This window comes from Lygodium microphyllum, chromosome 22 (assembly GCF_053477565.2).
Source record: "Lygodium microphyllum isolate KBCC chromosome 22, Lygodium_microphyllum_v1.1.10, whole genome shotgun sequence".
NCBI lineage: Eukaryota > Viridiplantae > Streptophyta > Polypodiopsida > Schizaeales > Lygodiaceae > Lygodium > Lygodium microphyllum.
The window spans coordinates 122,308,466-122,329,558 of record NC_141156.1 but is presented as its reverse complement, the minus strand read 5'-3'; the positions used below and the strand labels follow the sequence as shown (position 1 = coordinate 122,329,558).

Sequence of the window (21,093 nt, the reverse complement as noted above, 5' to 3'; positions counted from 1 at the left end):
AATGCATGGTGGCATTAATTTAAAATAGTCCCACTAATGCTACTTCCCTCAAGTGGTACTTCCCTCAAGTGGACAATAGCATTGATTAGCTGATTAAGAAAGAGCCTAAGGCTGCATGCCTAAGCTCTAACATCAATGTGATACATAAAAGCTTTGCTTTTCTTTCATGCATGTGTTTCGGAAGGTACCAAGGATGGGAAGTGCAAACAAGTACATGTCCTCCCTTGGTTTGAGCCATGTACCTCTTCGCTCATGCCTAGATGGCAAGCCTTATGTGTGTTTGGTAATGAAAGCTATCTTACCAATGAGCAGCATCTCAATCGATTAGATAATCGTACGAGAAATGTAGGTCGAGGGTTTAAATCCCACAATTGGGCGGCTTTATAGTGCCTCTATCCTAAGAGGTGCAAAGGCTGAGGTAAGGCCCTATTGAAAACATTTCAAAATTGATGTCTTAAAAAGAGAAAAGGGGAAGAAAGTCCTCTTGGGGTCCTTATATGGGTTCTTGATGGGGTTGGTGAGACAAGACAATACGAGGTTTCTTGCGTCTTCTATGGCGCCATCATCATCACCGTCACCATCGTGTAGTCCTGACGCTTGCAGGCAAGCGATCAAGCTTGCCATTCTCTCAAGGGCCGCCTTGCTGGTCCTCATCGTGCTGTGCAGGGCTCTAGGCAGACCGTACGACACATCGGCCCTTCTGAATCCGCCATGCCTGCCAACAACAACAGACAACATCGCCAATCATCAACATCAACCTCAACCTCAGGAAAATCAAGATCAAGGTCAACATCCCCTTGATGGAAGGACCGGTCACGGTGATTATTCGCAGCAGGGGCTCCAGGATAATGGTAACAGTAGTGCTCATGATCATCATCAACAGGAGGCCTTCAACAATGGCAGCAGTGTGGCACTCTGGGTACAGCAGGCTCTAGAGCGAAGTGTGGTGTGGGATGCTGTCTACTACATTCGAATTGCAGAATGTGGCTACGAGTACGAGCAAACCTTTGCTTTCTTCCCTGTCCTCCCATTCAGCATGCGGTTTATGGCGAATACAGGTCTGCCATCAGGGAGTGGATTGTTTGATCATTGGAAGGAGTAGTCTACACAATCACACAGCACTGATAGCATCCACTCACGTATCCAGTGTGTGGATGCATATTTTTTTCTACCTTTGCAACCTTTTTTTGAGAGAATCCTCACCTCTGAGTTGTTGATGTGATTGGTTATAAGCACACTTTTCAGAGTTTTAAAGACCTCATGCCAAATACTTTTCACTTCATGAAGTTAAAGATTGGATACTTGTATACAATGCTAGGCATGTCCCTTGGTGATTCAAAGGCTTCATTGTCTCGACCCTCTTTGTTACGAAGTTGATTGCTTATAAATCGAGACTGGTTTTCTTGCTTCTCATTCTATGTGCCAAATATATTTTTTCTCTACCGAACTCCGTTAGGATGAGCTCAGGTATGATCAACCCTAGAGTATCTTGATCCTGAAGTGGAAGATGAGTGCTAAAAGAGGTGGTATAGTGAATTTATAGGTGTGCTGTCTGTAAAACAGCAATGAGAGAGGAGAAAAATTGAGATGATGGTGACTAAATTTACGGATATCTTGAATTGCTGTACATGAGTTAACAAGAAGGAAATTTGATGTAGAATGAAAGGAAATGAGCTTTTTTATCGAAAAAGTGTAAACTTAGTGCAAAGAGGGAAATGTAGAGTAGCACAACACAAGTGTTCAGTCACATGTCATGAAGTGGGACAAGTAGTAGGATACTTGGGAGCTTAAGTGACAAGCGTCTTGTCACTTGTCTTTTCTTTTTGGGCTGAGAATATTCAAGAATTAGAGTAACTAAATTTACTAAGAACACAGACTTACTATTTTAGAATATTATCCCTATTTTAGAATTAGAGTAACTAAATTTACTAAGAACAAAGACTTACTATTTTAGAATATTATCCCCATGTTTTTAGGATTAGCATCTTTAGGCCAATTTGAGGTGCCTAAAATTTAGTCCCCCCTCCCACTTTTTTTGAAAATCCAAAAACAGACGAAAAAAAACCAAAAACAAGAAAGTGCATTCATGTGAAAACTCTTTTTTGGTACATTACAAGAATACTTGTCTATTTCGGTGTGTCTAGCTTGGACCTCAAGGTATTAATTCTTTTCATGTACGAGTTTGACCTTGATATGCGTGAGTTCCAATTGCAGGTGCCCAATTAGGTCATATAGATGGAAGTGTACATTATTTTTCTTTTAACCCATCGAGAGTGCACAATGGAAAGGAGAGCAAACACGAAGTGAATAGAGAGAAGGAGATCGAATGAAACACAAGAGAAAGAAGGATCAAATTGATAAGAAGAATGAACGAACTAGGTTGCAATGGTCAGCTTCAACACATAGCATTGATTGTTAGTGTGGATGCTAGGCCTTGATGATGTAGCTCCATCCTTTGCTCTTGAATGAAGGTGAGGGTATTTCATATGGAACTTGTTTATTGGGATGCGAGGTCTTCTCATAGTGTGGATATTTGGGATATCCTTTGTGCTTTCCCTATGAATTTGTATCAACCTCTAAAGATGACTTGGATTTCTTGGTCTTTTTCTTCTTTCCTTGCTTTTGCTTGGCTTGTTCTTTCCCTAAAGATGATTTTGCAAAGACATGGCTCTATGCATCGGCCATTCTAGAATCTCTCCCCTTGTGACATGCATCTTGCTGAAGCACCATTAGGACTACTTTCAAGTGATAGTGTCCCTTGTATGAGAGGTGAAGAGATTGGTTTAAAACACATCATACTTTGGTGATGGGAGATGTGATAGAAGTGTCATAGCTAGGTCCTCCAAAGACATGATCTTACCAAGGGATGCAAGCTCATCTTGAAGCTCCTTTGTCTTGTTTATGTGGTCCTTCATTGTAGGGGAATTTGTGATAGTTGATTGTCAAAGCTTCAACTCAAGGGGTATGTGATACTTAAATGTTTGGGCGTGGTAAAGAGATGCCTATCTCTTTTAAATGTCTGCAATGGTGCAGATGTCTCTTACATGTACAAGCATAGAATCTGCACAACTCAAAAAAGTTAAAGTGAGAGTCCACCCTTGATCCAACATGAAAATCCATGAAAGGTTGGGGAACAGGGACTATCATAAAATGCCAAAGGTCAAAATTGTTGAGAATACATGACTTTGCATAAACGGTAGTTTGTCCCATCTAGCTTCTCGGATGTGGGAATAGAGGGTAGGACAGCCACTAGCCCCGGAAGATTGAGAAGCGAGAGAATGATAGGATGGTTGTTTGGAAGGAACTTGGTCATAGTTTGTCCTTCAATCCATGTCATGATCATTATGTCAATAATGACTATTCGCATGTCATAGCTTTGTGAACACCAATCTTTAGAGTCTTGGTCATCACTTTGATGGTCCTCGCTGTCCTAATCCACACAATCCTGCTAATTATACTAGTTTGCCATAGATGTCCTTTAAGAAACCTGCCCAAAAAACAAGAAGGAAAAATAAAATATTGTGGCTATGGTTGAAGGTGATCGGAAAATTGGTGTCCTCCACCTGTTCGGGCTTGTGGGTCTGTTGGGCAAAAAAATCTAATGTGTAGCAGTGGAAGATGGGGAGTATCCAAGGTAGAAGGGCTCAAATGATGCCGGGAAGTAGAGTTGAGCTGCACCCATGTCCACATGTGCTGCAGGCAGTAAACCCAGCTTGCTATAGTCTCAAAACTGATGATTGAGCCTAGAGAAGTGATGTCCTACAGAAAATGCTACAGGCTGAAATGTAGGGTCTGTAAAGAAATACTCTGACACAGAAATACAAATAACAATCATACGACAAAGCACAGACTGATAAAAGAACACAGTTAGGGTTAGGGTAACTCAGAGACAATGAACATAGAAAATAACTGAAGTGATAAAACTACTGAATATACAATGCTCATGCAACAAACACACTATGCAGTGAATGAATACTGAACCTCAAACTCCTGTATCTCAAGAATCAGGGTAGGGGTAATGAGCTGAAGAGTGAGTCGTACTTTGAACGGATCCCGAATCGCAGCAAGGCAGCCTCCGGATGTCAAACACTAGCAAACGCAACAATGAGAAGCTAGATCTGATGTAGACGGCAGTGAGGAGAGAAAAAGACTAAAAACGCAAATTGTAGGAGAGAGACAAAAAATGCAGGCAAGACAGCTTGTAGGAGAGAGAAAACTGCCAAATGCAGGCTGCAGATGATGTGGCAGGCAGCATGATAGTAGGTTTGTGTAGGAATAGCAGTCGCTTGGCTGGGATCAGCTCCAAACTGCGTGAAGAGGGCTGGAAATCAAGTGCCAACTGATGTAGACATCAATGGACAGCTTCAGCTAAAATGTCCTTCGCAAACGGGGTGTGGGCAGCAAATTGAAACACGTGAAATCTACAAAAACGAGATTGTGGACTGAATGGAGGGCATCATACGTATTTATAGAAAGTTTGGGCCCTCCCAAGTGGGTTTGTGCTTATGGGGCATAGAAACTCTCTAGGATCGAGTTTCTTTTAAATAAACTAGGTTTTTTTAATTAATTAAGTTTTGGGGCTATTTAAGTATAGGTAATGCATTTTCAGCTTAACACCCTCTCTCAGGTCCAGCAATGGTGCCACAAGAAAGATCTTTTACCCCAAGGCATCCCACCCCAAAGTAGCTAGAGCATCGGACAAAGGGTGCACGCAACTGCCCAGTGGTCTACTAAGTCTACAAAGGCGATGGATATCTCACCAAGGGAGCCCAAGTGATCACCCCAGAGAGGATAGAGCATCGGACAAAGGGTGCATGTCGGCTGCCCAGTGGCCTACCAAGCCCTACAAAGGCGGATGGAATTAGGTATGGACTTTTTTTTTTTGAATTTGATAGGTTTAGCATTAAGTATGGGGTTTAAATCAGTTTTTGTCCTATTGAGTATCCGTGCCCCAAACAACAGGAGAATAATAAAGGATGGTTAGGACCCAAGAACTTCACAAAACAAGCATTCTATACTTACCATTACTGGGTGTCGATGAAGAAGAATAAGGCTAAGGTGGAGATATAACAAATATGTGAAGCAAGCGAGACAAGCAAAGCAAGCAAGCAAGCAAATCTAAAAATAGCCTTGGAGACTACTATGGATAATGCCACGAATATGGTGGATCTAGAGTCGACCACTCCAAAAGACCGAAAAGGGACAAATGTGCATAGATGTATGTTTATATGAACAAAATGCCAATGCATGGGATAATGCAAAGGGTGATGCAAGATGCCATGCGCACGCAAGATGCAATGCAATGATGCCACTTGGACAGTGCCCTCGCAGGGAAATTGTTCACTTACCTAAGCGCCCTTTTACAATCATATCATCTTGACAGTGCGAATGAAGTTACAAATGTCCATAATACAATATAGAAGAATAAATAAATAAATGTCTAAAAAACTATAAGCATAATCAGTGCCACTATTAAGAGAAAAAGCTGCTCCCTCTCAAATTGGAAGGGAGAGCGAGAGAGAAACACCCTCTCCCCGTCAATCTGAAGAAGTAGGGGAGGGTGTACCCAAACCAATCTTGGGTAACAAGTACTGAAGAACTAGTTCGTTGACCGCTTTGGTCAAAATATCTGCAAAATTGTTGAATGTGGGCACAAACTCTATGTGGATAGTGCCTAGCTCAACTTGCTCTCTGGAAAAATAGAAGTGGACTTCCACATGCCGCGTCTGTGGTGTAATGATCGGATTGCCTGCAAGGACAATGGCACTTTGGTTGTTGGAGTAGACAACGGTGGGAGAGTCGCATGGGAAATGAAGTACTACCAGTAAACTCCTTAGGTAGATGGCCTCGATGGTGCCATCAAAGAGAGCCCAGTACTTAGCCTCGGCCGTGGAAGCTTCCACCGTCTCCTGCTTACAGCTTGAGCAAGAAATGGAAGCCGTGTCAAAGGTAAAGAGGTAGTCGCCATGAGAATGCTGGGGGTCGGGATCTCTTGTCCAATCAGAATCAGTGTACCCTTGCAAACATAAACCAGAACCATATGTTAGGCCATAAGATAGTACTTAGCCTCGGCCGTGGAAGCTTCCACCGTCTCCTGCTTACAGCTTGACCAAGAAATGGAAGCCGTGTCAAAGGTAAAGAGGTAGTTGCCATGAGAATCCCGGGGGTCGGGATCTCCTGTCCAATTAGAATCAGTGTATCCTTGCAAACATAAACCAGAACCATATGTTAGGCCATAGGAATAAGTACACCATAAATAACACAACACATGAAGACATGCAATCCAATGTGACATCCTAGGTGTTGTGAAATACTGATTGAGTATGCTACCTGAGTAAGCTAAATCTGACCTAGTGTGAATTAACTAAAGAAGTTTTCCTACAATAGAGCGATAGGTATGTGCATTGAAGGGCTGTCCTAGAGTATCCTTCGACAAGTGGACAGTAGATCAAGAGGCGTGGCCACTGGCCGTGTCTGATCCGAAGTGTGCTGTTCCACTAGGTTGAAGTGCCTACTTCTGCTGTGACACAAAAATGCAAACCCCAGAACGAACTACCTCCATTCCCAAAAAATAAGACAACAAACTAAGGTCTGTCATTTCAAAAGTAGCACTAAGCTTTGCCTTGATGTTTGCTAGGGCAACAGAATCTGAGCCTGTGATGAGTAAGTCGTTAATGTATAGTAGGTCATAATTGACCCCCTTTGCAGTAGATTGAACATATAAGTTTGGGTCGTAAGTGTGGGAGCCTTCGCTCAACCGCCAAGACCCACGGACCGCTTATTGTTTCAAGCGTTCCAAGCCGAGCGCTAATGGCTACCTCTCACATAGCCGACACGCCATCCATATCTACGGGTGTAGTGAGCTTACCTCTATGTCGTTCGAGTTACCTCCTCTCCCGTGCACTCCGATAGCTCCACGATCCAAATGCAAGCTTTAAGCAAGTTCCATCCTCAAGCTCCACGCTCCAAGCTCCATCACCGCGAGCAAGGGAAGAGAAGAGAAGAAAAGAGAAGAAGAGAGGAGAAGATGGAGAGCTTCTCCACCCCCCTCACCCTCACCCTCACACACTCACTCCCTCACACTCTCACACTCCCTCTCTCAAGCACAAGCTCAAGCAAGCAAGAAGAAGAAGAAGAAGAAGAGGAGAGCCACTTTTTGCCACACACAAGAATGAGCTTCTCATTCACATTTCAACTTTATATACAAAACCCTAAATCCCTTTTGGGCGGTTATCCCCTTTTCTCCTTTTTTGCATGGCCCATTGTTCTTTTTTCTTCCTAGCTTCCTTTCCATCGCCCGTCTACATTTACAAGTTGCACGGGTGAGAGCCCGACGCTCCTTGAATTAAACCGTGATGCGCTTGCGCTCTTTTACAAAAGTTTTGTCTTGCGCTTTTCCTTGTGCGCCTTTGCCTTCCATTTCTCTTGCCTTGGCCTTTGTCTTTGTCTTTTATTTTAGCTTTCGGGATCTTCCACCGCCTGGCACTCTTTTACAAGATTTTAGGGTGCGCCTTTGTATTTTAAAATGCACATTTCCCCTTATTCATTTGCCTTGGGCTTTTTAAGGTTGCCCTTGCGCTTTTGGCATTTTCTCCTCTTCTTCTTTCAGTCGAGCTACCTTTTTTCCGCCTTTGCCCTGCGTCTTTTTTATTTCCTTTTGCTTTCTTCGTGTTGGGGTTAACATTATCCCCCTCCTAGACGAGTGCCAATCCCATGGCACTCTGCGTCGAAGGTAGCATGCGGAGCTTGCATCGAAGACGTGGGTGGAAGGGTTGTGGTTTGCCTTGGAGGAGTTCTTATATTGGTGCGGAGGAAGGGCGTTGGTGGCACTATGCTGTTCCGATTGGCTGGTGATATGATTGGTGTAGGTGGCGATAGGGCTACTCGTTGTTGGGAATGGCCACTCATGGCTGGTACGGGGTTTGGTGTGCGTGGGATGCTCATGGTGGATCCTGCTCGTGATGATTCTCTGGTGGTTTGCATGATGAAGTAAAGGACAAGAGTTTGGAGTTGAGTATTGATGTAGAGCTGACGGTGCTTTCGTTGGAGCTTTAATACCTGCAATTGGAAAACCTCTCAGGTGGTCTCTCCCTAAGGGGTAGTGCTAGTCTTCGTAGCGTGCACAAGACATATTTGGATTAGTTTGGGAGACAGGTCGAACTCTAAGCAAGCCTGGAGTATTGTCCTGCACTTGAGGACCCAAACTGTGTATAGACTTTGGTGCAGATATTATGTGAGTGCTCGTGCATACTTAGATATTACGTAGGTAGAAGACTGCGGCTTGGTTTCTCATAATGTCGTGTGGATGAAGCAAAGTGGTTTATGACAGAAAGAAGTATGCGTGAAGGTGGGTGCAACATCCTGTGCATTGTGATTGCACGGCGTAGCAGGATAGGACCTAGGGATAGTGTACTATCCTTAGGTGATAGACATGGGGCCGGTGCGATGAGGACGGTGTACTGTGCATGGCTATTCATGCGGTGCATGCCCCAATTGAGTGCCATGGTTTGAAGGCAGAGTGTAAGAGAGAATTGTGTGAATGGTTCAGGGTGACAGGTCTAACCACAGGCGAGACAAGCTCCCTAGGGCTGTCCTGCCCTTATGTGCCCTGAACTGTTGTGGGTGATGCTAGGGGGCTAGGGGACTAGGGACGGAGCCAGCCGACCAAGGTCACTGGACGCACCTAATTTGAGGACCCCTAGGTGCAGTGCAGCGTTCGTGGGTGCTTTTTTATTTTTTCTTCTTTTGTTTTCTTCTCGTCTTTTTTTTTTTGGCCACAGTACAACCATTGCAATATGCGGAGGCTATGAGTCTTTCAATGGGTCGGGACATGTCAAGCCTCGGAGGCTCAGGAAATGGATATGACCGTGATAATTTTGCCCTAGCCTCGTTGTCAGGGGAGCCGTTGTTGTGATATCGGTGCGATTGTAGCGATATCCGTCGTGAGCTCACTATAGAGCTTGGCCCAAGAAGAGAGTGTAGCCCATGACTATGCGTTGGTTTGTGCAATGTGGGCACTCGTAAGGGTGATTGTTCGCGTTCAGCAGCGTGGCTTTGTTGCAGTTCATGCATGGTTGCTGGTTTTGCGGTGACCTAGGCGTTGAATACGTTTGCACGAAGATCTGTGTTACCCTGCTTCCACTTGTCACTTCGTGAGAGCACATGCTTGATTTCGTTAAGTAATTCAACAGATGCAGTTATGTTAAGACATGACTTTTCGAAATGCTATAATGTTAATTGCAATACCCATGCGATTGCTTGTCAAAGACGTGGCATACATTAGCGATAGACAGAAGAAGTTGTACAAGTGGGGATTGCCCTTTTACCCATCAAAAGACAAAAAGTTATGTCTTGATAACTTGTCAAGCTACTTGTACATCATAGGGGCTTAGTCGATTTGTACTAGGCGGGGCGAGTCCGATTGGCTAGGCGACTGGGGTGGTGCTGGTGTGGGACTCACGTGAGGTCGGGCAGGGCACATGTTGGCCGGGACATGAATGGTGTAGTCTCGGGTCGCCACCGTTTCCAAAATGCCTTTAAATAATTCATTGAACTCTTCCTTGTCTCGGGCCGCTTTTTCTGCCCTTGTGCATCTGGTGATTGAGCGTACGTTGGGGGTTTGTGCAACTGGTGTTGCCACGTCTTGCGTGCTTTGTTAAGCTTCGAGTTTCCTGGTCCGAGGATTTTTCGGCCTTCGTCCGGGGCGGTGTTGCTTAGGTCCTCGTCTCTTTGCATATCTTTTGAGAGTGGACACGTAGCGCACCGGCGGAGGGGCATGTGCCGCATGTTCCCGACGTTCGCGGAAAGCGTCTTTGCAAGCCAGCTGCCCTAGGTTTTCCATATTTTTCTTGTAGGGGACCTGCAATATGCAAACCAAGTGTTAGGCCTTGATACGGAATAAGACCGTTCGCATAGGTTGAATCATAGTGTGGGTTATCAAACGTATATAAGTAGAAGAGGCGGAGTGGGACGTGCTGTGCTTGTTGTAGCGGGGTGGCCCCCGTGATGATGTTGACTTAGCCTTCCGCCATTAGTAGATCTTGGCTCACGCCGAGTTACATCGGCTGGTGGTCCTGGATTTGGGCAGGGCTCATCCTCAGAAGGATGGATTGGAAAGGGAAAGGTGTATAGAAAGGGACCGCACCCTGCTTGCATCATCAGAGACGTTGGTCAGGGCTTTCCACGGTGGCAATGTGGGGTGCACATCCTTCGCCCGGAGGTGGAAATGGTCATGTGAGAGGGGGACCGGACGAGCCTAGCCTGTTGGCCCCAACTCTTCTGTTTGCGCTTGACTATTATTGCCTGTGTGTGTTGACAGTGTCTATACAGGGTGACAAAAGTTATTGTTTATTTATATAAATATCCATGGATCCAAGTCGCTTTATGAGGATAAAAACTAGCTATAGAACTCCGGATTGTACTGGAGCGTGGCGCACGCATCCAGTACTCGTGGCAGCTTACTCAATACTGATAAATATTTTGCGACATCGAGTAGCATGGAACCTAACATGTAGCTCCTCCTCAGTGAGGACCTTATCAAACAGAGAGTCCTCTTGGCTAGGTTCAGCTAGGTCTGTATCCCGAATGGCGGTCAGAACTCGAAGGGAGGTTGGTGCCACATAGGTGGGGTCTCTTTAAGATCGCCACTTGGCCAATCGCTTCTCAGAGATTGTCATGATGTGAGCTCCTAGTTCGGCCATTGTAATGCGGTTTTCACACCAACGCTGTTCAAATTGACTTCGGCCTTTTGACAGTCGCCTTAGTTGCTCTATCTCTAAGAGATTTGGTTGGCAGAGTGCATCATTGAATGTGACAGTTAAGCGCAGTTCGTCGGCTTCCTCGCCCGAGATGAGTAGCATCCGTTCATGCAGGAGCCTGCTATAGTGCTCGTCAAGATGTTCTTGCTCTTCCCAAGATAAGGGAAATGGCAAGTATTCTTCGAGCTGCTCTTTAGGGAATGCGCGCATGTCTGCCAGGACATAGACATGTGCGAACACCTTGAGCTTGGCATCCAACTCAGTTAAGCATTCGGTGACACTTCTATGTTCAACGAGGGCTTGCTCGATTGCCAACTCATACAAGGTTCTAGGAGTTAGCCTGGGCTTTAGCGTAGCTGGGGGCTCAGGCCTAGATGAGCAAGATCGGTCCACGCTAGGATGTCTGACACTCTTCGGGTTTCCATGTTTCTCCTGAGGCTTCGTTATTGCATCATGGTTTTCCTTGGATGTGACTGGTATAGGTTTGTCACTCTGTTGTGACAGCATTATATCCACTCTTGACTGGTCAATGCGAGTTCTATTGTCGGTGGATTGAGCGTTGTAAGCAGCCATTGATGGTAACGACTGTTTTGATTTTTCAGAGCACACGGATGTGTCTGAGGTTTCACCGCTATTAGGAGAGTCGTCAATGGGTTCATTGGTGGGTGGACTTGATGCTTTGTTCATTAATTCTCCAGCGCTCTTTGTCTCAATGTTCTTGGGGTCCATAACCACCTGCAATTGCTGTTGTTTTCTCTGTTTTCTCCTCTTTTTCTTGGTCAGTGAAGGTGCATCTCTCAACATCTTAGGACCCTGGACTAGGTCATCCGTTGTTCTGCTTGGTTGGGCCTTAGCATTTCCTGTCTCTAGGGTTTCCACATGGGTCGTGATTGTGGCTTGCTGACTAGCCTCGCCAGGTTGTGAGGGTACAACTATCTCCCTTTTTAAAGAGTCTAGCTCTTCCGCCAATTCCTATGTGTTTAACTCCTCCAGCCTAGGCTTTAGGCGCTTTGGAAGTGCTGGAGTTGTTAATGAAGTTAGTTGCGACACCTCCTCCACAGGCAAACTACTAAGGACACGTTCTGCAAGGGGCATTGTCACGGCCAAGGGCTGTGACTGCTGTGATCCTTGATTTGAAGTACTAACAGCTAGTTCAGTGGACTTGCTACTATTGGTGGATTGCGGTGTCCAGTCCTTAGGGCGATCGGAAGTGGTTGCGTCTTTTGTTGCTCTTTGAGCATTCATCTGTGTAGATCGAGCATGAGTTGTTCTGGTCACATTGGGTTGCACAGGCATATCCTTGGGCTGAGAGGTACGGCTAGTGTCATGTCTCCCCTCTTGGATACTTGGAAGCTTTGATGGAGATAGAGATTGGGAGAGAGTGCCATTGACGACCGCCGTTGTGCTTCCTGTGGCCGTTTGGAAAAAGAGGATATAGGAGATCTAGGACTCTTAGGTGGACTTGGCACTGGCTGAATGGTTTGCTCGAGGCTATTGGATAATTGTGCCATTTGCTTTGTTGAGCGATCAGCCTTGCCATGAGCGATGTTGTGTCTATGATGGCTGTTATTCTCTTGGAGAATCAAAGGCTCCTTGGCCACTAGTGGACCTCGTGCACGCTCGACAGTTACCTTCGATATCTGCTTGCTAAGCACGGTAGGCCAAGGATCTAAGTTTTGATAGGTTTTGTTCGGTTTCTTGATTTCAATCGTGAGGGGCTCAATCGCTCCAATATTTTTGGTTCGAGACTTGGATTTTAGTTTAGGTTTCCTCCTACGCCTCTTTGCTCTTGACATAATTTGGGCTTTTGGCAGAGCTGGTTTAGCAGGGGGTCTTGGTACCCAAATCCATCGGTTGCCTGCATAATACCCTTGAGCACGAAGCAACGCCTTGGAAATCCATCGAGGCGTTGTGCTAGCTCTCCATTGATGCCTTCGTCTATAAGGCTTGGGCTTCTTTCGTGGTCTTCTACGATATCTGTAAGTCCCAATCCTATCCTTGGCCTTGTCTCCTGACCTTTTTGCTTCAAGTATGGTCTTACTCACTGGTTCTCCCCGTTCAACCTGCGCTTGCATCAACTCCTCCCACAACTCCTTGCTCTCATTACTAGGCTTGGCTGTTACGTCAGCGCCTTCCTTGCCTTTCCCCCGAGGTTTGATGAGGTTACCCTTGCTAAAGGTTGTGACTATCCTCACACCCGGTAGTGTCAGGTGTATCCTCTGAGCTACGTAGTTAGCCTCACATTTGGTCGCCCTTTTGAAGGGTCCTTCCAGGAGGGTTTCCTTACCATATTTAGCACCCTTTTGAGGAACATGAAATAGGATAGGCAAGCTCTTAGTTTCAATTGTTGCAAGGATATTGCACTTCCCTATGAGTGCTTGTGGAGGTCCCCCATAAGGGCTAAGAGTTGCACTAGTCGGTGTCAGCTCTGGTTGGCCTAGTAGGGTCCATGCCTCATAGGTCAAGACATTAAAATCCGCTCCTTTATCAATCAGAGTATCGATAGTAAGCTCTCTTTTCGCGGTGAGTTTGACCCTAAGATAAGCAGGTAGTACTATGTCTTCATCTTCCAGGTCTTGGCTTGTAAATTTAAGCCTTCTGACAAATGCCCTTGAGTCCCCAACTGCACGACCAGATGTGGATTCTCCACTGGTGCCTTGGATCGTCAGTGTAGTGCCATTCAAGGAGCATCTATCGTCAAGACGGTCATATCTAGTCATTCTCGCCATTGTAGTTTGATGTTGTTACTTTCCGCTTTGACTAGATGCAGTCCGAATGCAACACTTATGTGTTTTTGCAGTGTGGCCTTCTTGCCCTTGTTGGCTAGATTGGCCCATTGAGGTCCTAGGGTCTCTGTTTCTCTCGGTCCAGGCATGGGCTTTTGGTTGCTCTTTCGTCAGTGAGAATTCATGTTCATGTAGAGCCATTACTATGCTAGGGTCAAATTTGGAGGACTTGTCACGACGCGCGTTTTCTCTCCAACCTACTTGGGGGAGGTGCGGAGGGGGCAAAGCCCTTCTGCGGGGGTCCGGGGGGGCAATCCCCCCTGGCTCACAGGGCCATTACGGTAAACACCATGTGCAATTTGGAGGACCGTTCAGCCAAATCTTGAACTACTTGCTCTAAGTTTCAGCCCAGTGACGGATCTGTGATGTGCCTTTTGCTCTATGTAGCCTGTGGGGTCAATTTCGGGGTTCAGAGTTTTTCTAATTTATTGCCTCGTTCGTTTTTGGGTCCAATCAGGCTTTACCACTCAGCGGTTTGCGTCTAAGTCCTTGGTCTCGCAACTGCCTACTTCTAGCTGCTAAGCGGCTGCGCCCTATAATTTTGCCTATTCCGTGTGCCAGAATCAAGTTCTGAGCGTCCTAAGGGCTTTCCACAGTTTGCGTTGCTGAGTTCTAACCGGGTCAGGTCAATTTTCTGAGAATTTGATGAAAATCTACACTTGGCCTAGCTGGTCCGAATTGCAAGGGTCGAGTGCCCGATTTGGCCCGTCTGAGGGCCGAGCAGAAGGAGCCGTATGTAACTGTCCGAATGCCAAATTCGGCCAGTCCGAACCTAGATGTCCGAGGGCCGAGTGGGCCGAGGCTGAGTCAGGAGGCCGAGTGGGCCGAGTTCCAAGTTAGTCCGAGTGCTCGATTCGGACGCTGAGCATGGGCATTCGAGTGGTAGTGGCCGAATGGTTTGAGGACCAACTGGCCGAGGGCCGAGTCAAGTGGTCAGGAGGGTCGAGTCGAGTGGTCCGAGTGTAGTGGGCCGAGGGCCAATTCTGGGACTCGGCCCAGAATCGCCGTCACTCGAGCATGCCGAGCGGGGCGCGTTTTTTCGCCGGGCTTCACGAAATTCGTCGTGCCGAGTGTTAGAGGCCTTTCCCCTAGTCAAGCAGCTCCAGATTCATTCTACTCATGTAGGGGAAGGTGTAGAATTACCTGGGTTGGGTAAATATCTCCCGGATGATAAGATCGAAGTAGATCCACTCACGAAGCTTTCCTCTTCTCTCCTGCTCTCCTAAAACCTTGTAGTGGACAATGTGGCCTTTCTTGCCACTTTTGGCCCTTATACCCCTTCCCGAGTATGGTATTGATGCCCCCTATCACTCACTTGGCGACCTTAGGCATCACAAGCAAGCTTTTTACCATTTTTTGCCCTGTTTTACAACAGTAAACCATAATGCTTATTTTCTTTGTTTTTCTTTGTTTTCTCCTACTCTAATGCATTCAAATCACAAAGTAAATACCTACACTACTCCATCTCACAACCTAAATCTCAAAAAAGCAAAAACCTACTTGCCAAGGAGGTTGAATATCATCTTCAACCCCCTCCCTTCCTACCTATCTCAAGCACCGGTTCGGGAAAAACCCTTACTTTGATGCTCGATTCGAAGCGCGCAAGCGCTCAAGGCTTGAATCCGTTGGTGCCGACAACGGAACCAAAATGTGGGAGCCTTTGCTTAACCGCTAAGACCCACGGACCGCTTATTGTTTCAAGTGTTTCAAGCCAAGTGCTAATGGCTCTCTCTCATATAGCCGACGCACCATCCATATCTACGGGTGTAGTGAGCTTACCTCCATGCCGTTCGAGTTACCTCCTCTCCCGCGCACTCCGGTAGCTCCACAATCCAAGTGCAAGTTTCAAGCAAGCTCCATCCTCAAGCTCCATGTTTCAAGCTCCATCATCGCGAGCAAGGGAAGAGAAGAGAAAAGAAGAGAAGAAGAGAGGAGAAGATGGAGAGCTTCTCTATCCCCCGGTCCCTCACCCTCACACACTCACTCCCTCACACTCTCACACTCTCTCTCTCAAGCACAAGCTCAAGCAAGCAAGAAGAAGAAGAAGAAGAAGAGGAGAGCCACTTTTTGCCACACACAAGAATGAGCTTCTCATTCACTTTTCAACTTTAGATACAAAACCCTAATTCCCTTTTGGGCGGTCATCCCCTTGTCCCCTTTTTTACATGGCCGGCCGAGCCTAGGTCATTTTTCCATTGTTTTTCTTTCTTCCTAGCTTCCTTTTCACCTCCCGTCTACATTTACAAGTTGCACAGGTGAGAGCCCGGCGCTTCTTGAATTAAACCGTGATGCGCTTGCGCTCTTTTACAAAAGTTGTCTTGCGCTTTTCCTTGTGCGCCTCTGTCTTCCATTTCTCTTGCCTTGGCCTTTGTCTTTGTCTTTTATTTTAGCTTTTCGGATCTTCCACGGCCTGGTACTCTTTTACAAGATTTTAGGATGCGCCTTTGTATTTTAAAACGCACCTTTTCCCTTTTTCATTTGCCTTAGGCTTTTTAAGGTTGCCCTTGCGCTTTTGGCCTTTTCTCCTCTTCTTCCTTCAGTCGAGCTACCTTTTTTCCGCCTTTGCCCTGCGTATTTTTTATTTCCTTTTGCTTTCTTCGTGTTGGTGTTAACAATAAGGGGTAGAATGGTATCCATGAGTCCGTAAGAACTCATCCATCCTATGGAACCAAGATCGTGGTGCTTGCTTCAACCCATAAAGAGCTTTTTGCAAGTGGATTACCTTATCCCTCGGGTTTCTTGAAGGAAAGCCCGATGGCTGCTCCACATAGACTTCCTCCTCCAAATAACCATTCAGGAAGGCACTCTTGATATCCATCTGATATATCGACCAACCGTGGTGAGCGGCTAGCGCGAGAAGCAACCTGAAAGATGTCAACCGTGCAGTAGGAGCAAAGGTCTCTTCATAATCAATGCCATGCTTCTGTTGAAACCCTTGCACAACAAGGCAAGCCTTGTACTTATCTAAAGTTCCATTAACTTTTAGCTTGGTCTTGAAAATCCAATTTGTCCTGATGACTTTCTTGGGCTTGGACGATACACCAATGTCCAAGTCTTATTTCGGTCAATACTCTCTAGCTCCTTCTCCATGGCCTCTCGCCATTGAGGGTGCTGAAGAACTCCTGCCATGTATCCGGCTCAGAATACGCTATGTAATCGGTTGTAGACAGCGGTGCAAATGAAGCTTGAGGAGCAAACCGGGCAGATATTCTAGGTTCCTTTGGAGGAGAATCTGGTGGTAGGATCCTTGAATCCCGCATGGTCTACTGATGCCAGTAAGGTAACGGGTCTCGTGGAGGGGGCTCGAGAGATGAAGAATCTGTAGGAATGTTAGGAGTAGGAAGTAAACCAGGCTTAGTAGGTACGATCTCCGATGATGTGAAAGGAGGAATAGGATCGGAATCCTGTGCTACAGAGGATTGCACGATATCCCTCTCGTAAAAAATGACGTCCCTCCTAACGATCACCTTGTTTCGATCAAACGATAAGCTTTTGCTTCAGAGGAATATCCGACGAAAATAAGGAGATCAGCTGGAGGAGTGAGCTTTCCTATCTTATCATCAGACGTGTGTGTGTAGCCCGATACTTGAAGACTCTAAAGTGGAAAATGACAGGCCGAGAGTCAAAAAATGCCTCATACGGGGTCTTCTGAGTAAGAGCTACAGTCAGGCATTGGTTAAGGATGTACACCGAAGTGTTAACAGCCTCAACTCAAAGGCGCTTAGGAAGCTTTGCTGCAAACAATATAGAGCGTGCCATTTCCATGACTCTTGTTCCTACGCTCTACAACTTCATTTTGAGAGGGGGAGTTAGTAGAGGTGAGCTGGCGAGAGATGCCATGCTTTAGTAGAGACTCGGAAAACTTGTGGGAGATAAACTCATCACTGCTATCACTCCTCATACAACCAACATGACCAGTCTGGTTATGAACTAGTAGCATCCAAGCTAAAAAATAGGTATAAAAGCATTGGACTTATGCTTGAGGAAGTATATCCACATGTATCTAGAATGATCATCCACTATAAAAAAGAAGTACAACGCGCCATTCAAGGCGGCAGTGGATGTTGGCCCACAAAGATCAACATGACTCAATCGAAGAGGCTCCTCAGCACGATGTGTAGATTGTTGAGGGAATGGGGTACGGTGCTGCTTTTCAAGCTGAAAAGCTTTACAGACATCGCGAGCTAGTTTTAAGCAGGGAAGGCCCTCAACCAATTGATGGCGGGATAACTCATGAAGAGAGTCATAACCAATATGCCCTAAGCGAAAGCTCCAAAGATGCTCATTGTTTGTAGGCTCCCGAGATGTGGCTAATGCCTGGAAGCTATGGAACACGGAGCCCTCGGTTGTCGGCTTGGTCAGAAAGTGTCATATGGTAAAGGCCATTAGGCTATGCCTCATCTCGGGCAATAACCAAACCTGTCTGAGAGTCAAGGATCTCTACTATGGTTGTTGTAAAGAAAACTGCTCGCCCCAACTGACAAAGCTACTAAATAGATAACAAGTTCACCCCAAGCTGAGGGACATGAATGTTTCCATAAGGTGCCGATGGAGGTGGAGACACTGGGACACGGAAGCCCTGTCCAAAGCTTGGCTGGGTCACAACAGAATGACCAGGAGGTCCACTAGGTAATGTTGTAGAGGCAAGCTGTGGTACCAATTGATCCACACTCGGGAGAGATGGGGGGGATACTTAAGCTGCAATGATCCCTAAAGTGTGTAAGAAGTAGATGAAACACCACCTGATGGAGGAAAGGATGAGATCCTAAAGGTGGTGCCTATGTTTCCATGAACCCCCCGTACAGTGTGATGTGCAACATGAGGTGTTTGATAGGGGAAAATAAATGGTGTAAAATGAAGTGGAGAAGCAGCGGAAGAATGTGATGGGATAGGTGGGTTTTGAATTTATGGACCGTGGTGTGAAAGGTGCAGATGCATTTTGTTCATTTTTACCATTTAATAATTGAAAATGAAATGAGGATGATGATGATACACCTTGCAATGTAGAAATAGGAACACCAAATTCATTCTGATTTTGAGAAGTAAACTGAAAAGAAGGGTAGAAGAAGAGGTACCTGGCTTTTTTTTATAATCCCCATACGTGTGTTAACATACAAGAATTGGTCCTCAAGAGGACCTTTTCCGAAGTCAACAGATTGTACTCTATCTTCCTCATGATTTCTACCAGTATATTGCAAAGCAGAAGAGGTAAAAGACGAAGGAACAAAAGACGAATCTAAAGTACCTTGCACCGGAGTGGACGGAAGAGAATGAAAGAATGGAACATACTTTGGATCTCTTTCTCCAACAAGGGGGCCCATTCCTGAGGGAGGTCTCAACGGCCCTGTAATATCATTGGATTTATGCGCAACATCTAAAGAGAGAATTTCATGTATACCTTCATTGAGTAGCTTCTCTTGAAGGGCAATCGAAGGGGCAATCCTTCGATTGCCGAGCTCCTAATTCTTCTTTTGTCTAAAGGCCATGATCACATGATATTCTTCAGTGGAAAGCTTGTATAGCCTTTCTTTCGTGTCGTCAGAAGTGTCTTCCACCATGTCGGAACTTTGTGGAGCAAGTTGTTCTGCCCACTCTCGCTCGGTTCTTGACATAGGTTGTTATGGAGTTTGAATTGGTGTTGATGTGTTCGAAGTCATTTAAACCTACTGTTGTTCTTACTTCTTGTGGAGAGCTTTCAGATCAAAGGCCTAGGTTTCTCAAAGAATACCAGGCTTTGATACCATGTAAAGAAATACTCTAACACTGAAACACAAGTAACAATCGTACGACAAAGCATAGACTGATAAAAGAACACAATTAGGGTTAGGGTAACTCAGAGACAATGAACACTGAAAATAACTGAAGTGACATAATTGCTGAATATACAATGCTCATGCAGCAAACACACTATGCAGTGAATGAATACTGAACCTCGAACTCTTGTATCTCAAGGATCAGAGTAGGGGTAATGAGCGAATCGCAGCAAGGCAGCCTCCGGATGTCGAACACCAGCAAACCCAACAGTGAGAAGCTAGATCTGATGCAAACGGCAATGAGGAGAGAGAGATTGAAAACGCAGGCAGGACAGCCTGCAAGAGAGAGAAAACTGCCAAACGCAGGCAAAACAGCCTGGCGACAGCTTGTAGGAGTTGGCGATAGCTGGAGGAGAGAGAAAACTGCCAAACGCAGGCTGCAGATGACGTGGCAGTAGGCAGTATGGCAGCAGGTCTGTGCAGGAACAGCAGTTGCCCGGTTGTGGGATCAGCTCCAAACTACATGAAGAGGGCTGGAAATCAGGCACCAACTGATGTAGACAGCAATGGACAGCTTCGGCTGAGATGTCCTCCGCGAACGGGGTGTGGGCAGCAAGCCGAAACACCTGAAATCTGCAAAAATGAGATTGTGGACTGAATGGAGGGCAGCATATGTATTTATAAAAAGTTTGGGCCCTCCCAAGTGGGTTTGTGCTAATGGGACACAGAAATTCTCTAGGATCGCGTTTCTTTTAAATAAACTAGGTTTCTTCTTTAATTAAGCAAGTTTTGGGGCTGTTTAAGTAAAGCTAATGCATTTTTAGCGCAACAAGGTTAGCAGATGAAACCTGGTATGGATGTTGCCCATCTAGTTCAAATGTGGATATAAGGTCTCCTTCTAGCACTCTCTCTCTCTCTGTGTGTCAAGTCCTGTTTGATTTCTATTTGCTAAGGCTAAAACTTGCTAGATCTCCCGCATTTCTACATTCTGTCACAAGCTTCTAGCTTGTTGTTCTGGATTGTATGCCACCATGCCTTGCAAAGCTTTCTGTGCTAGTTCCCTCTCCTCTTCGAGGTCTGCTAAGATATCCTCAAATGGCTGACCATGGTGGTCCATCTGGGTTTGCAAGTCATACTTTCTTGGATTTCATTCGGGAAATCCCCCAAATCAAGCTCTTGGAGCCCTAAGTAACTCCTAATCTTACGAGCAATGAGTTTGCCAATGCTAATGTGCTCTGCTTTGTTGACGTGTTATCTAATAGTTGATTCATGAGACCCTTGCTCAACAGTGGAAACAGCTCCTTTTGGTCGTCTTTGACTCCCACCAAGGTGAATGATACAATGTGATAGTATGTAGCAGATAGCGGATAGGAAAGCAAACATGGAGCAAATAGAGAAGGAGACTGAATGTAATGTAGGAGAAAGAAGGGTCAAAGTGACAAGAAGATGCTGTGTCCAAGATCTGAGAGGGGTTGTTAGCAGCCACCTCTTGGATGGGTGCGCAAGTAGGTAGGCAGCAGGAAGTTTGAGCAGTCAGGCAGCCAAGGCAAGGAGGTACAGGTAGATCTGGGCAGCATGGGCAGCACATGCACATGTGGGCAGGTGCACAAGGCCCAGGAATGCGGGCAGGTGTGCAGGCCTGGGATAGTCGGTCAGGTAGTTGAGACTGCCACATGGGAGCCCAAGCTGACCTGCCCTAGTTGCCCTATTTGTTGAGCTGACCTGCAGGTTTCTGCTACACCTTTTACCTATATAGGCTTCTGCCCTTTTTGTGGTCTGATCATGTTGTTTGCATGG

At 46.0% G+C, this 21,093-nt stretch overlaps 1 protein-coding gene across 1 annotated transcript in view; it reads left to right on the top strand.

The window, feature by feature from the left end:
* The first annotated feature begins 480 nt into the window (after positions 1-480).
* The window catches only part of LOC148017569 (transferases, transferring hexosyl groups), a 48,252-nt gene continuing 27,639 nt past the window's right edge, over positions 481-21,093 (top strand). Inside the window, exon 1 of the mRNA XM_087663108.1 lies at positions 481-1,058. Within this exon, the coding sequence (XP_087519234.1) occupies positions 509-1,058 (550 nt within the window). The 5' untranslated portion in view covers positions 481-508. The remainder of the gene's footprint in view (positions 1,059-21,093) is intronic.